Below are 16,389 nucleotides of genomic sequence, written 5' to 3'. Positions count from 1 at the left end.
ATCAAAGAAGAAAGGGGGAAGAAAGGGAATACTGACCATCTATTATATGACAGGCATAGTTCTGAAAATTAAAAATGAAACAAAATGGGACATTTAAAAAACATTAGACAGAAATTACCTATTTTGGTTCATAGCACCCCATTTTATTTTCTCTGAATTCCCTTTGCTTGTATGTACTTTTCCTGATATCAGCACAAATTTAAATAGGAAGTTGATGTCTTTTGTAGTGTGATTCAAATTAAAAGTACAGTACTATTCGGAGATAAGAATAATAAATCAAAGATACAGTTTCATTGTGATATCCTCTCTTAGCAGCTTGTCTAAGTAACTTACAAGTTTATTTGTAATTTATCAGACCCACCAGAGTAGCTTTAACTGAGCTGTAGTCTGGTTTCTCAGTAGGAAGGAAAATTCCCTCTGACTTACAGTTCTGGGTCCCTCCAAGGTGTGCAGACTCTATGCTGGTATCTGAGTCAGGATATCTCTGCCTATGAAAGGGCTGGATTCTTCTCTCCTACCACACTACCAAAGCATATCTCAGAAGTAGAGATGGCGGGGGTGGGAAGCACTGTATCTTTTATGTATCTGTTTTTAAAGTAAAACCATTAAAATGAGATAAACTTAATACTTTAAAAAATCACTAGCTGGTTTCTGTGCTCACTTCCTCTGAGTCTGCTTGAGGAAAGAGGGGTCTATGAGTCCCAGTTTTACATAATGTCCTTCACTTTAAAACTACATTGGTGTCTCTGACAGGCCCCAAAGCCCCTTTCCATCAGTGCTCACAGTCTTATACTTAAAAATAAAAAAGGGTTATTTAAGAACAAGTATTTCAATGATCTGTTGCTATATAACAAAACAGCCCAAAATTCAAGTAGCTTACAACAACCATCTTTTTCCCCCCTTTAATTTCTCCCACCTGTGAATTGCTTGAGCTCATCTGGGCACTTATTCTCTTCTGGCCTCTCTTGAGTTCCAGCCAGATGGTGGCAGGTGGGCAGGGAACAGGTGGGAGTCAGCTGTCAGGAAAATTGAGCCCTCTTTCAAGGATTCACAGGGCCTTCCCTCTGGAGTGCTCTGTCCACAGTCTCCCCACGTTGATAAGTGGACCTTTTACATAATAGCTCAGGACTCCCAGTAGTGCAAGAAATGGAATCTGCTAAGCCTTCCTAAGGGGTGGGCCTGGCACAGCACCACTTCTACTGCATTCTATTGGGTTAGAGTAGCAAGTCCAACCCAGATTCACCGTGGGAGGAGTTTATACAAGGATGGAAATACCCAAGGTATGGTTCACAGCCGAACCTTGTAGACTAGCTACCACCACCACCACCACAACTGCACAAAGAAAAGACCATATATTCATGTTGGCAGGGCATCATGGGTTTCCTGAACACCTGGAGAGAGGGACATACTATTCCTCATGGTCCTTGATTCGATTCACATATCTCAAAAAGGGAGATATGGAAAACGTGAGTAAGTCCTTGAGCTATCCCTTTATGTGTCTAAATATAGGAAAACTGCCGTTTGGATACTTTGTAGCCATGCTTCCCAAAAAGCCTTCATCATTAGGGCTTCTAAATCTGAAAGCTTCAGATTCCCACAACCCTTAGGTGAGTTACACAGAGTCATGAATTACCTAAGTCATGAAATACTGTGTATGTTCATGTGTACATGCTCTCAAGGAGAAGATTCCTAGCTTCCATCACATAAGGTGAATTCAAATAAGCAGGATATCAAAGTGCTTAAAACCTGGCAAGAGCTGCCCTAGATGTTTACCACCTGACATTTTCTGAAGTATCTCAGAAACAAAGATGGCGACAAAAGCAGAGTAATTCTTCATTATATGTTTCCCAAGTAAAACAAAAGCAATCACATTAGCTGGTACCTGAGATCACTTCATCTGAGGCTGAAGAAAGAGAAGGAATGGAATGGATGTTTTTGTCCTCTCCCCACCCCCCCAAAAAATTGGGAAGACTAATTGCCCTCCGTTGGGGTGAAAACATTGGGGTGAAAATTTTTTGTCTATTTTCCCACCTGTACCTAGTAAGTACTTAAGAATATAACTTAGGACTTCTGATTCTTCCCCCTAAGCACTCTTTTCTCTTTTCCCTATTTCTTTTATTTAGAGGTTACAACAGAGTCTCCTTGGGCCAACCAACTATTCAATAAAATGCCCAGTATTTGAACTGGCTAGTCAGCCTTGAACCTGAGCAAGTGAAGCCTCTTGGGAAATCTTGGGGAAGGAACACAGGCGTAAGTAGAACCTGTCTGGAGTCAGAGAAAGAACTTGAAAAAAGGTAGAATCCTGGAGGGGGCAGGAATAGACTTACCTTTTCTCTCTGAAACTTTGTCCCCAAATTCACAGCATCCAGGAACCATTTTCTAAAAATGTACACCCTACCGTCTCTCAAGAGAATCAAGCCAACCATTCCAGCTTAGTATCTCTCTTTAACATTAATTATTTAAGCCATCCTCTTACTATTTCCTTTTATCTATAAAAATGTACCATTATGGAAAATTAGTTTCTCACCACCAGAATGCAAGTTTTCCCAGTGTCCATGAATACACTGTTGCACGAAGGAAAACAGTGAACTGTTAAGAAATCATAATGCTTATTTTCACTATATATCTGGCAGGTGAGGGCTCAGTGTCTCTTTTACTCACTTGTGAAATAGGATAATAGCATCTAAATGCACAGGATTGATCAGGCTCAAACTCAACACAAAATGACACACCTGGCACAGGAAATGCTCGTTACGAGTAATGTTTTTGCCTGACCAGCTGGTGGCACAGTGGATAGCGCATCAGATTGGGATGCAGAAGACACAGGTTCAAAACCTTGAGGTCGCTGGCTTGAGCATGGGCTCACCAGCTTGAGCACAAGGTAGCTGGCTTGAGTGTGGGATCATAGACATGACCCCATGGTCACTGGCTTGAGCCCAAAAGTCACTGCCTTGAAGCCCAAGGTTGCTGGCTTGAGCAAGGGGTCACTGGCTTTGCTGTAGCCCCCCACACTCCATTAAGGCATATATGAGAAAGCAATCAGTGAACAACTAAGGGGCTGCAATGAAGAATTGACGCTTCTCATCTCTCCCTTTCTATCTGTTTCTATCTGTCCCTCTGTCTCTGTCACAAAAATAAATAAATAATACAAGTAATCGGTTTCCATTTATGTCTCAACCTGCAAAATGTGATGGAAAGGGCACTCTAATTTGTGCTGCAGCACAAAACAGGTCTGACCCCCTACTTCACAACCCTGTGACTAATTTTCTCCCCTAGAATGGCAGGACAGTTATGCCCTAGGGCAGTAGCTTTACTTGGATTTGTAAAGCACACTACATACTAGTCATCCCTGAATCCCTCCAAAGTTTACTGCAGATGTCAAGAAATGCAATTAGCCACACTTGCAGTTAGCCTATAATACCAAAATATTCTAATAATATTATAGATGGTAAGATTCCTTGAAAGCTAAAGTTAAAATGCACATACTATTCCTGCGACTCCTTCAAATTATTTTCAACCCAGTAACTTCCCAAGGTGTAGACATATGAACATTCAAGGCAGGTTTCATTGTTAAGAGGGAATATATATACTATTGCTGAAATACAGGTGACAATAAAAAGAAAAATCAAAAGCCTCTTTAAGCAGGTCCCAGGATTCAACAACTAAAAAACCAATTTGCTTGACCTTTCCCTTCTAGTAAAACTGATATAATTAAAATTGAAAGTATTGAAAGTGTTAAAAGTAACCATTACTCTTTAGAGACTACAATCACTTATAAAAGGCTCATTTGGTGAAGGTTCTTTTCCTAGCAAAAACAATTACATCAGATTTGGATATTCTAATACTCATTTTTAGGACTTCTCTTTGAAGTCAATTAGATCTATCATGAGAGTAAGAAATTTACATTAACTATGTGTTAAACGTCACTATTAAAATATCTAATCCTACTGAAACATAACATTGGTCTCAAAAATGGCGTTTGTGACAGAGGCACTAGCAAAGTGAAAGAAGTGGAATTCCAGATTTTATTTTTTTAGATTTAAAAACCACACCCGAGACAAAAGTTCTTTGATCAATCAATTTTCAGGGAATGGAGCAAGTTATTCTGGGACATTCAAAACTGGTAAACTTGAACTTGGAAATGGGGTTTTGACAATAGCACTGAGGGCAAACAAGTATCTGAGCAAATCTTAAAACACAATCCCACACACCCCCTCCGCAACTGTTCAAGTGGCCGACAAAATAAATTACCATAAATTATAAGCCAAGGCAATTTAAAAACAAAACGAAACAATAGGAGGCTAAGGATTTCCTTAGCTCCTCAAGGAAGTGTATAACACTGTGCTTCTGGCCTGCAGGCTGGGCGGACTCGGAGACCCGTCAAACATCAGGATAGTTGCAGTAATATACCGCAGAGCTGGCGTCGGACACCACGGAAGAAATGGCCCCGTGGCTGTCAGGAAGATTCACACTCGAGTCGTGTCCCTGGTAAGGGAGACCCATCTCGGGCTTGCACACATAGTGCAGATACTGTTCGAATTCCGTGCGGTCCACCTCCCCGAGGAGCTCGGCGGGCTGGCTGGGGTCCGTGCCCTCCCGGCAGGACAGCGCCTCCGGCGGGGGTGACGGCTGCCCCGGGCCCTGCGGGTGCTGCTGCGGCTGCATCAGGAAGCCGCGCCCGCCCCCGGCCGCGGGCGAGCCCATCGCGCCGTAGTACATGTGCAGGGCGCTGGGGGGCGCCAGGAGGCCCGGCACGGAGGGGCCCGCGCTCTCCGGGCCCAGCCGGGAGTGCATGGGGCCCGCGGGCGGCTCCGGGGGCCCCGCGTAGTCCGAGGCCTGCGCGTAGCTGTAGGGGCCGCCCGCCGGGCAGTCCCCCGGCAGCGGCGCGGCGAAGAAGGCCGGATCCGGGTCCACGCCGTCCAGGGGCGACGTGTCGGGCGTGGGCAGCGGGTAGCCGTCGAGCGGGGGCGCGCCCAGACCCTGGCAGTCGCGGTAGTGGCCGCCCAGGTGCGGGGGCAGCAGCGGCGGGCCTGCGGGGAAGCCCTGGTCGGGGAAGGGCAGGCCCAGGCCGTCCACAGCCACGCGACCGCCCTCCGGGCCCAGCGCGGCCGCCGGCGGCTCGGCCAGGCCGTGCAGGAAGCCCCCCTCCACCCGCTTCAGCCTCTTCACCTGCTTTCGCCGCCGCGGCCGGTACTTGTAGTTGGGGTGGTCTTGCATGTGCTGGACGCGCAGCCGCTCGGCCTCCTCGACGAAGGGCCGCTTCTCCGCCAGCGTCAGCGCCTTCCACGACTTGCCTGCGGGGCCACGGGAAGGTGGAGAGGGGCGCGCGTCTTACCGGATGGACTCCCGCGCCCAGGGCCCACCTCTCCCCCCTTCGACCTTGACTTTTACCACTAGAGGACATAAGGGGTCAACTTAAAAAGTGAAAGTACGGAATTTCGGAGGCAGGGTGGAATCCGACCACTTGGATGAGACAAGATGTCTAGGGTCTTTTAAGGGCATCACGCCCAGCTTTAGCCTCCTAAAAGCAGCTTCTCTGCTCACCCACTCCCGGTCGTTCGAAGAACTGAAAAGGTGCCCGACCCAGGAGGAATGGGGAGCGAGCGCGACCCCCCCAGCTCGGCGCCCGGGTACCATCGCCACCTGCGAGATGCGGGGTAAGTCGCCTATCAGGGTCCTCACAGCCGCGCCCCCGGGTCACCCAAGTTAATTCGGACACCGATGAGCAAGGCTGAAAGTCTGTTTGGAGAGCCGGGAGAGCGGCGGGGGTACCGAGGAGGGCTCCAAGGAAGGACGTGGCGGCGGCACACCCCTGGCCTCGGGCGCAATACCCGCGCGCCCATCCATAGCGTCAGGCCAGCGTCTCCGCGATTAGCACTCCCCTGGGTCGCGAGCTCGGACTCACCCAGCATCTTGCTCAGCTCGGCGTTGTGCAGGTCAGGGTTCTGTTGCGCCAGGCGCTTGCGCTCGTCCTTAGCCCACACCATGAAGGCGTTCATCGGCCGCCGAATGCGAGACTCGCCCTTGCCCCGGCCCGCGGCCCCCGCCGGCGTCCCGCCGCTCGCCGCCGACTCGCCCTTCACCTTCACGTCCCCGATTGGACTCAGCGACTCCGCCCAAGGGCAGGGGCCCAGCCCGGCCATCACCGCGGGCAGCGCGATCTGGGTTTGACTCTGGTCGTCACTGGCGTACCCCGCATCCGGGCTGCTCATGGCGCTCCAGCCCTGCCCCGCGCCCCCCAACCCTCGGCCGGACACGCCGCCTCCCCCGACGGGGAGTGGGGGGTGATGAGCGAGGGCAGGAGATGCCAAGCAAGCGACTGAAGTATCTCCGGCCCGAATCCGCCACCGCGGTTCCCGATCAGTCCCAGCCCACTACGTAGCCAGCGCCCCCGCCGGCCCAATGACACTGCGGGCACCCCTGGACCGCGGGGCCTTTTCTGCACCGCTGTGGCCAATAGAGCTGAGGGGGCGGGCCGGGCCAGAGTCGTTAGGCCCACGCCCAGCCCGTCGTCCGAATCCCTAGTCTCGACTCACCCCACGCCCGCCCTTTCCCCTCCCTTGGCCCCGCACCCAAGGCTATACCTGCCCGCAGGAAAACTGGCTGGAGCCGGGCTCCGGAGCCCTGTCCTCTCGGACTCGGCAAGGGGTGGGGGTGGGGGGAGCTCTTGTAAAACCTTCTGGGGTGCTGGGTGGAAGTAATTGGGTGCAGTAGTTCGGTTCAATACAGAAAGCATCCACTCTTTATTACAGAAGCCAAAGGTGTTTCATTGGTGGGTGACCTGGCTTCTACCGTGGAACACCATGGATGTCTTCTTCAAAGGTGTTTTTATCGATTGCAATAGACACTTGTTAATAAAGAAATTATCTCCCCAAGGACTCTACCTGCTGGGGTATTATATTCAAAATGCTATGTTGTATTATATTCAAAATGCTATGTTGTATTATATTCAAAATGCTATGTCCGAGGAAAATTCTAAATCTAAAACAAGGTTAATACGGAATGATGTTCTATAGCCCCGTCATCCTGAAGAATTTCAAGTTTTTGTGCATTACAAGAACCAACCACTGAACATTTGTACATGAATATGTAGTAAACATACAGTTTCCTCATATGTGTTCAGTAAAATAATAAAGACTTAATTCTGCCTTCTAAAGTCTGATTAAAACAGCAGCAGTATTTATCTAATGCTCATTGATTAGAGGAAAGACAGTAATCCCTTAGAGCAGAAAAATAACTGTAGCTCTTCAGGGTAGTTTAAGGTGGTTATCTTGGCAGATATTAGGGATTCCCATATGCTTCTTCAGAATGAATTGAAAATTTGAATGACTATTAAACTTGTATTTAAATCTGAAAAAAATTTTGGTGGAATTTTTGAACAAGCCCATATATTGCAATCCTGTATGGCACAGCATGTCATGCACTGTTCTTAGAGCCGTCCGAAAAGCAAATTATCCTTATAATCCCAGGAAGTAGACATTTTATATCTCATAGGAGATGAAAGAGGCACAGAGAGGTTAAGGAACTTGCTTGAGATCACAGTATTAGGAAGTGGAGTTCGTCTCTGGCAGTATGCCTTCAGACTTGGAGTTCTTAACCATTAGATTGTGTTTGTATTTGTGTTGTTTTCTAAAACAATGAGGCAACCATTTTTTTGCATAAATAACGTTGCAAAGAAATCAATGCATCAACTCTCCAGAACAGTTTTCTTTGTTTACTGTGAAGGGGTGATGAAAAACTAGGACTTATATCCGGGATCTGGGAGGTAAATGCTGCTGCTCTTTGTGTTATATTACAATGACAAAGTAATTTGTCAAGCCTGCTTATTAGTGGCATCCATAATAATAAAGAAACAGAGCTTTAGAAACCGCTGACCTTCAGTTTTTCTGATATTGCTAGTTCTCCAAAGAATTTTTACACACTTGTTTAAAGCCAGCTTTAACAGTGAGGCTCTGAAGAGTGTTGTCTGCCCTCTTACCCCTACCTGTAGGAGCCAGTCTCCCCTCAGGGGACAAATTGAGAAAGTGGGTTTTAGTTCCTGGATCTCTCCTGTTCAGACAAGGGGGGTAAAAAAAAAACTTAAGGAAATCTTAGAGAGGTGATGGGTGGCTTTGGATCAGTTGATCTTAAACAAATTTTGATTATATACTTCTCTTTTAAAGTTTTATTTTCTATGGCGAAAAAAAAAAGCTTCAAAGTTCAGTATAATTGTATTGCAAATGGTTATATAATGAAGGAACCTACTGGAATAGAGAGAACAACTGAATCCCCTAGTGCCTTGCTCCTTGATGTTTTCATAGCGATCTTATAATTTTTCTGGAGAGTAATAAATGTCTTTTTAAAAACCTCAGTGTAGACTCTTTTTATATTAGCACAAAAGATTTTATGAACTAATACGTATTTTTCTTAGAATAAAGATTGAACACTAGCCCAAGCCTAACAGCGCCGTTGGTTAGAGCATCATCACAAAGCACAGAATTTGCCGGTTCCCATCCCCAGACAGGTCACATACAGGAACAGATCGATGTTCCTGTCTCTCTCTCTTTCTCGCTGTCTCCCTTCCTCTCTCTAAAATCAATAAAAAGTAAACTTTTTAAAAAAAGATTGAACACTAAACAATAAATGCCCATTCCAAAATTCATTTTATCTAACCTATTTGACTAATTCTGTAAAAAAAATAAAATTAAAACCACAATCCAGGTTTGGATCCAAAAATGTATATGCATGTATTTACCCTTGTATACTTTCTTTATCCTTGCGTTCTTTCTCCCCTACCCCATTTGCACAAAGTGCCAAGACATCTAGTTCATGAACTAATGGGAAAGAAAACCTGGGATTCCCCATTATTATCTGCACTTGTTTCTGAACACTCAATGTTGATTTTTGTTGAGTAAGATCACTGAGAAATCAGGTGAAAGCACTGCATCCCAGCAGTTGGAGCTTCAGATTTCAGCGCCCCTCCCCCTATCTCTTATAACACTTACCCAGAAAGTTACAAAGCAGCAATTAGTATACTTAACAGGAAGGAATTATAGTGCCTTTTCAAGGCTAGTCTATTTTACATATTGTTACTTAGATCTAATTTTTTTCTAATAATTATTTATTTGACACATCTTTATGGGAGAAGGGTGTTGGGAGCTGCAGCGCCTCAGACCATTCCCAGTGTGTGGACTCTTCTATTTCGGTCTCTTGACTACATGTAGTGTTGGAAGTGGAGCTCAGGACGTTATCGGAGCCAGCCACAAATGCCACATGAAAAGCAGCAAACATCCGGAGTGGCTTCCTGCAAGCCTTGCTTTTCTCAACACTAGAGATTTACTGGGAGTTGGGGGGGGGGGGGGGAGTGATACAAGAAACTTTCACGAGTAAGAGCCTTGTACACCCGCTTGCGTAGCTGCCGGGTGCATTCGCATTGCACAATCCAGGATCTCTGGGCTCTGGCTACTAATCGCACTCAAGATCTTCAGGCCAGACCCGAGGTTCAAAAGGCTGGGTGAGGAGTCGTCTAGTGCAGCAAGAAGCTGCGCGGGTTACCACTTGAGACCTTTGGCCAGCAAGCGCAGAAATTACCTGGGTAGGTGACGAGCTGTGGCTCAGACCCGGATTCAAAACCGCACTTTTCCCAGGCTCCTGACTTCAGGCAAAGGCTTGGGTGATTTCCTGCAGGCTTTTGTGTTTTCGAGGCTCAGGAAGCGGGAGCCAGACGAAGAACGCTCAAGTCCATAGGGAAGGCCGTGGGCACCCAGACTGATGCGAGTTGGCCCTGGACAGCAAGTCCGTGGGGGCGGGGAGTGCCGGGAGGGAAATGCGCGCTGCAACCCCCGGGGAAATACCGGGGCGGCCCGCTGATGAATAAACAATGGTGGCCTGGGGAGAAAGAACAACAATAAGGTCTTTGCACTTATAAATCGTGCACCCGCGGCGGCCTCCGGGAGCTGAGAGGGAGGCGGCGTGTAGCGGAGACCTGCGGGGGCTCTGCACCTCTCAGGTAGGGCCCGGCTGCTGGCCGCCGCCGACTTGCCCCGCGCGCCCGGGCGCCGACTGGGCGGCGGCGCTGCGCCTCTGGATACTTTTCGCGTCTCCTCCCTGTCCTAGTGCCAGTTCCCCCGTGGCTCGGGGATGCAAGGTTGAAGGTCGCGGGCGGAATGGGAGAGGTGGGGAGGAAGGAGTGGCCTAGTAGATAGCGACTACCCGCTACGCCGCAGGAGCTGGCGTCCCGCAGCACCCCCACCGCCGCCCGCAACGCGGGAAACCCCAGTACGGTCCGAGCCTCTTGTCCCTGTCGTCTTGCGCCTCGACGCTGCACCTCTGCTGCCGCGGCTTCGCCTACCGAGGCCGGACGCTTCTTCCAAAAGAGGGTGGGAGGCGTGCGTGCGGTTTTCACTCCCTGTCACACTCTCTCCGCCCGCATCCCTCCCCAGTCTACCGACCCCTTCGGGCCACCTCTGAACCCCGCCCTGGCAGCGGGTGATTCTACCACCGTAACCCTGTTCCCGCTTGGCCCCGCCTGGGGTTTGCACAGGCAAAGCAGGAAATGCGCTGTTCCCGGTCCACTTTCCTACTCAGAAACGTGTCCGCGGGGATGTTTCTTAGGTACTTGCCCCCACCTCCGACCCCACTGTGCTCCTGGCTTAACGTGCGGGCTCCTTCCTTTTATTTTATGGTTTAGGGAACCTAAGACTCCCCGGGCCTGGGCGGGGAGTAAGGGAGAGGTAGCCAGATTATTCCGAGACGAATTACACACACACTCCCTTCACATCTTCCTCGCCACTTTAAAGGGAATTTCAATAGTGCCGTGGCTTCCATGCACCCACTTCTGCTGACCTCCTACTCCCACCTTATTCACACACTAGGAGGAGGCCCAGGCTTTCCTCAACTGACCAGACAGCCTTATCAGCCGCATATCCACTCGCACTCCCACACCCAAAGGAGACCAGACACGGCCCCTGCCTCAGAGGAATGTGCAGTGCGATGCCATTAGTCTTCCTCCTTGATTTGTTCCTTTCCAGCTGCGTGTTCTGAGGGCCTATTCTACCGTAATTTTTTTTTTTCTGGCCTGTGAAGGTGATGCTGACATCAGTAAGCCAAGTGCTTTGAGATATATTTTCTAGTAGGGTAATAGGTTACCTTTCCACCCCCAAAACTCTGGCTTGCCAAGTTTCCCAAGTCAGCAGGGCTGGATTCTGGATTTGGGCAGGTGACTGATTAGGGCAGGTGACTGATTAGGGCAAGGTGTGCATTCTGTGATCATGGAAGTGATCAAAGTTAATACCTAGGACAGACCATTCCTGGCAGCTCTGTGCTGCTTTACCCAAAAGTATCAGATTTTGAAAATGTACCTGAGTTGGCTTCCAAATTTTCTGAACAGGAAGGAAAATCTTAGGAATCCTTGCTTAGTTCCCTTGCAGTCAGGCTTCGGTTGACCTTTGTCACCGTAATTTTCTTCTCTGACCATTTCTTAGGCCTTGCCAACAACTTTGTCAATACTCTTTAACAGCAATATAAGGACTTTGGTTCCTTTCATCTTTATATTCCTAAAGCAGTCCATTGGTATTTAATAAATACTTACGGATACTATAACAGTTGTCCTTTTTGATCGAGTCATAGTGTCATTTTCCTTCAATGCAAAGCACTATCTCTATATACCTCAGCAAAGACTCAGTTTTCATCTCAGACACATCTGTGCAGGCCTGTGGTCATCTGACTTCAGGCCTGCACTCCCTTTCACTCCCTCCTTCACCTGGAGCTCAGTGTCCAATCATTAAGCGCCTAAAATCCCACCTCTTCTGAGGATTAACTCAAGTCCTACTGCTCTTCTGAACTCATTTGACATGAAAGTCCAGTTCAAGAATCTACATGGGAAAAAATGTGTTTGAATATAATGGATAAACAAATTTCTATCTTTGGGGGATTTTTAAAAATCAGAACTTTTAGTATTAATTTTTTTCATAATCATAGAGTACAATTTACAGAGTAGTTTCATATACATTAACTGGTCACATTCTCTTGATATTCCTGGAGGTAGGCAGCCTTTATTATCTTTAATTTTCAGAAAAGGAGATTGAAACTGGAAAAGATTGGTGACTTGCCCAAGGTCACATGACATGAATGCTTGAACCACCTGTTTGCCCTTGCTGGTAACAGTGGTGGGTCTTGTTTTCACTTCCTTACATTGCATGTCTGTAGCTAAAGAAGGACCTGCTGAGATGTGTAGGGACTAAGGAAAGACAGTGATAGGTAAAGATGGATTAAGGACCCTTGGCACAGAAATTTCTAGTGTCATGATAATTTATTTTATATCAGTGGTGCATGTCTGTAACAAGAAAGCATTTTGATTTAGGAGATCTACAATTACGTATTTTTATTAGGTCACATAATCTAAGACCTAGATGACATCTCAGTTATTTTGAGTATTATTTCATACAAACATTAGAATTCAGCTTTAAATTATGAAAATAGTTCAAATAATGTATTCCATAAATTTGAACTTTATGGAAATAAAGTTCAAATAAATGAAAGTTGAGGTTTCCAGAGCCCTGCCCCTGTACTTCACACTCATTTAAACTAAAAAAAAAAAAAAAAAAAAAAAAGATTAATTATACTGAATTGTTGCGTTCTCCTCACATGCTTAAGGTCTATTGATGTTGATCTCCTCGAGACTTACTGCTGACCAAGTCTTTAAGACATAAAAACATAAATAGCAGCTAGGTAAAGTAAATTCTTTCCATTCTTACTGTGTGTGGAAGAAAAATGGGTGGCAAATATCAGTTCTTTTTTACAAAGTGAAAATTAAAGCACAGAGCACTTGGATAATTTGCTTAGAGAGCTTCCAAATCAGTCTTAGAATAATCTATTCATTTAATCAATAGATAATTCTCCAACATCTGTAAGTCAGAGACTCCGTGCAGCATGGTACATTATTTATGAGCACAAATTTGAGAATTGAACTGCTTGAGATTGAATCCTAGTTCTAGAGCTCACCAGTGCACATCTTTGAACATACGACTCAACTTCTCCATACCCTCCTCTGTAAAGTGGAGGATAACTACAATAGTGACCTAAAAGGGCTTTGTGAGAATAAAATTTAGTTAATAGTTCATGAACTGCTTAGAATGGGGCTGCCACATAGTAAGTGCTACATAGGTATTTAATAATAAAATAAAATTTAAATTAATGCATGTTAGCATCTGAAGATATGTTGTATGCATAAATAAGAAAAAGCTACCTTAGTATTAAAGGTAAATATATACATTATAACAATGAAATATATGTTCTCAAGAAAAAAAATATAATGAAATTTTATAATATGACAGCTATTATAACTAGTAATAACTTACATTGTCATGTTTTAATTAAATTGTTTATTGCATTGATAGTTTTGGAGAGTTATTGCATTTGAATGTGAATATTTTTATTTTGTTGGCAACAAAATTCTTTGTTTCATATATGTCAGCCTTCTAAAACTCTGTTAAGACTGGCAAGGAAAAAATATACAAAATTGTAAAACATTCAGTATTCCATTAGAAAAATCTTTGCAATGCAAAGAGACACCTTGCAATCAGCTCTTACCTGGGTAGGACTAAATTCTTTTCCTAAAGGCACAGAGACAAAATTTTACTTTTGATACTGTCTAGTACACATGTGTTTAAAGGAAGAATAACCTTAGATGTACAAATCTTGCCTAGAAGTTTCAGTGTAGTATAACGAAAAGATTCTAAATTCTAGTCTTGGTTGTTCAATAACTTGCTATCAGATAAACTGTAGTCACTTAACTTAAAAAAGGATTTTCTTTCAAAAGGAAGGAGAAAAGCCTGACCAGGGGGGTGACACAGTGGATACAGTGTCAACCTGGGACACTGAGATTCCAGGTTCGAAACCCCAAGGTTGCCAGCTTGAGCGTAAACTCACCAACTTGAGCTGGGTTGATACCGTGGTATCAATGATACCATGGTCACTGGCTGAAGCCCAGATGTCACGGGCTTGAGCCCAACGTCACTGGCTTGGGGCAGGGGTCATTGGCTTGGTTGTAGTCCACCCCCCAATGAACAACTAAAATGCGGCAACTACGAGTTGACTCTTCTCATCTCTCTCTCCTTTCCTGTCTTTGTGTGTGTCTCTCCTCTCTCAAAAAAAAAGTGAAATAAAATAAAATAAAATAAAATAAAATAAAATAAAAAAGGAAGGGGAAAAGACCTGATCTCTTCCTAACTTTTCCAGATAAAGAAGTGAACAAATAACCACAGACTTTTGCAATGCACAAATGAGAGTGTGCTAGTGTGTGTATGTGAGTGTGTCTGTGGATGTCTGAATATATATGCATTTGAAGAAGTCTCTGTATAGAAAAAAATTGCAAGTTTAGATAAAATGAAAGTAGGGATTGTAAAGAAGACTGTACTGCTTTGGGTTATAATGGAATGGTGCTCTTTGTGCAGCAAAGTTGTGTTTTTCCTTTAATTACTGCACAGAAAATTCCACCCTTGATCTAGGGCAAAGCAACTTCTATTTTTTATGAACTAAGACTATGAATTTACTGGATAGCCATTATTTTAGTAAAGCTAATAGATTATTTCAGTGGTCAATTTAAAACTGAAATATGAAGACAAATCAACAACTCTTCCTTTGAGATACTTTATTATTATGTAACATTTTCCTGACATTATGGAATTCTGAGGCTGAAAAGGCTGTATAATCCCTACTTTCCAAGTGCTATAAAATTATTCCAGTGGGAGTTTGGAAGCATGAAAATGTTTTACATAAGAAATAGCATGTATTAAACTAATTTATGAAAGCACTTGTTACTTATAAGGCTATATAAAGAAACGGGTATTCTTATTAATCTTTTATTTTGAAATAATTGCAAACTTAGAAGAAAGTTGCAAGAATAGTATAAAAAACTATCACCTTCACTGAGACTAAGTTGTTACCATTTGATCACTTTGGATTCATCTCTAAATAAACAAAAACATTTCTCCACATTTGCTCTGTCTCATTCTAACATGTAAATGTATAAAACAATATAAATAATATATAATATAAAATAATTATGTAATATATTAGCATATAACAATGCATTCTAGATGTAGATAATACATTAATATTCAATGGTATGTATTAAAACATATATACGTATGTATGTCATTAGCCTTTTTTTGAACCATTTGAGTGCAAGTTGTGACATGATGTTCCACTTATTCTAAATACTCCATAACACACTCTTCCATATAACCACCAAATAACCAAACAAATCAAGATATGTTGCCACACATCACTACCACTAAGCCATATGCCCAATTCAAAAACAAAGTTTCTTCTTTCTGGTCCAACACTGGATCCATGTTCATACATTGCATTTAGTTATCATGTCTCTTTAGACTTCCATCTGGAACAGTTCCTCATTCTTTCCCTGTTTCTTCTAACCTTTATTATTTTGAAGAGTGCGGGACTTTTATTCCAAAGGATGTCCCACAGCCAGGCTTCTCTAATATCAGGTTATGTATTCTTGGCAGGAAAATTACAGAAATGGTGAGGTGCTCTTTTTGGGGCATGGCAAAGGAGGCCAAATGTCAGCCTTTATCACTGGTAAATTAACCTTGATCACTTGATCAAGTTGGTATTTGCCCAGTTTCTTTACCTTTAAGTCACTATTTTTCCCTATGCAATTGATAAACACTTTTTGTAGAAAGAATTTTGCCAGTTTACCAATATACTAATATCCTATCCACTCTATACCAAACGTCCACTCATCTGCCTTAGAATCTGCTTAGATGGATGACAAATGATGGTTATCTATTCCCATCATCACTTCCATATTTATTTATTGCTTCCACCATAAGGAAGTTTTTCTGTCTTTCCAGAAAAAATTATTGATTGATTTTGGAGAGGAAGTGAGAGAGAAAGAAGGAGAAACATCAATCTGTTTCTGTGTGTGCCCTGACCAGGGATTGAACTGAGAACCTTTGTGTATCAGGATGATGATTTAACCAACCGAGCTATCTAGATAGGGCTTTCCTTCTTTTATTTATTCATTTATTTCTTTATATCAATATACAATAGACTCATGGATTTCTTTTTTATTCGATGGTTCATTATCCTTATTTGTTTGGGTGATCACATTCTCACAGATTTAGCCAGTGGCGCACCTTCTGAGCTGCTCCTGTATCCTTTTGGTTTGTCCTTATCAGTCTTTTGGGCACTCACAAGATATTCTAGGCCATTTTGTACTATTTGTGCCTCAACTCTGATTCATTCATTTCTCTAGGGAGTCAAGGGAATCTTTTAGTAAAGAATGACATTTAGAAACCAAGATATGGGTTCTTATTGATACTGGGGTATCATGACTTCTAAATACTCTTCACAGACAGAGCTAGGAAACATTGCATACATGTGTGC

At 44.3% G+C, this 16,389-nt stretch overlaps 1 protein-coding gene and 1 long non-coding RNA gene across 2 annotated transcripts in view; one reads left to right on the top strand and one right to left on the bottom strand.

Annotated features, from left to right (window-relative positions):
• Positions 1 to 4,014: 4,014 nt before the first annotated feature.
• On the bottom strand, positions 4,015 to 6,393 carry SOX17 (SRY-box transcription factor 17). The gene is made up of 2 exons (XM_066264659.1): positions 5,906 to 6,393; positions 4,015 to 5,294 (listed from the first exon to the last, which is right to left on the bottom strand). Exons 1-2 carry the CDS (start codon positions 6,210 to 6,212, stop codon positions 4,381 to 4,383), a joined length of 1,221 nt encoding a protein of 406 aa, XP_066120756.1. The 5' UTR covers positions 6,213 to 6,393; the 3' UTR covers positions 4,015 to 4,380.
• Positions 6,394 to 9,929: 3,536 nt separating this feature from the next.
• Positions 9,930 to 16,389, top strand: part of LOC136328518 (uncharacterized) — a 40,392-nt gene continuing 33,932 nt past the window's right edge. Inside the window, exon 1 of the long non-coding RNA XR_010730063.1 lies at positions 9,930 to 9,988. This is a non-coding gene — a long non-coding RNA (uncharacterized lncRNA). The remainder of the gene's footprint in view (positions 9,989 to 16,389) is intronic.

Source organism: Saccopteryx bilineata, chromosome 3 (assembly GCF_036850765.1).
Source record: "Saccopteryx bilineata isolate mSacBil1 chromosome 3, mSacBil1_pri_phased_curated, whole genome shotgun sequence".
NCBI lineage: Eukaryota > Metazoa > Chordata > Mammalia > Chiroptera > Emballonuridae > Saccopteryx > Saccopteryx bilineata.
Note: the sequence above shows the minus strand (reverse complement) of the source record. Positions and strands in the feature narration are given on the sequence as shown.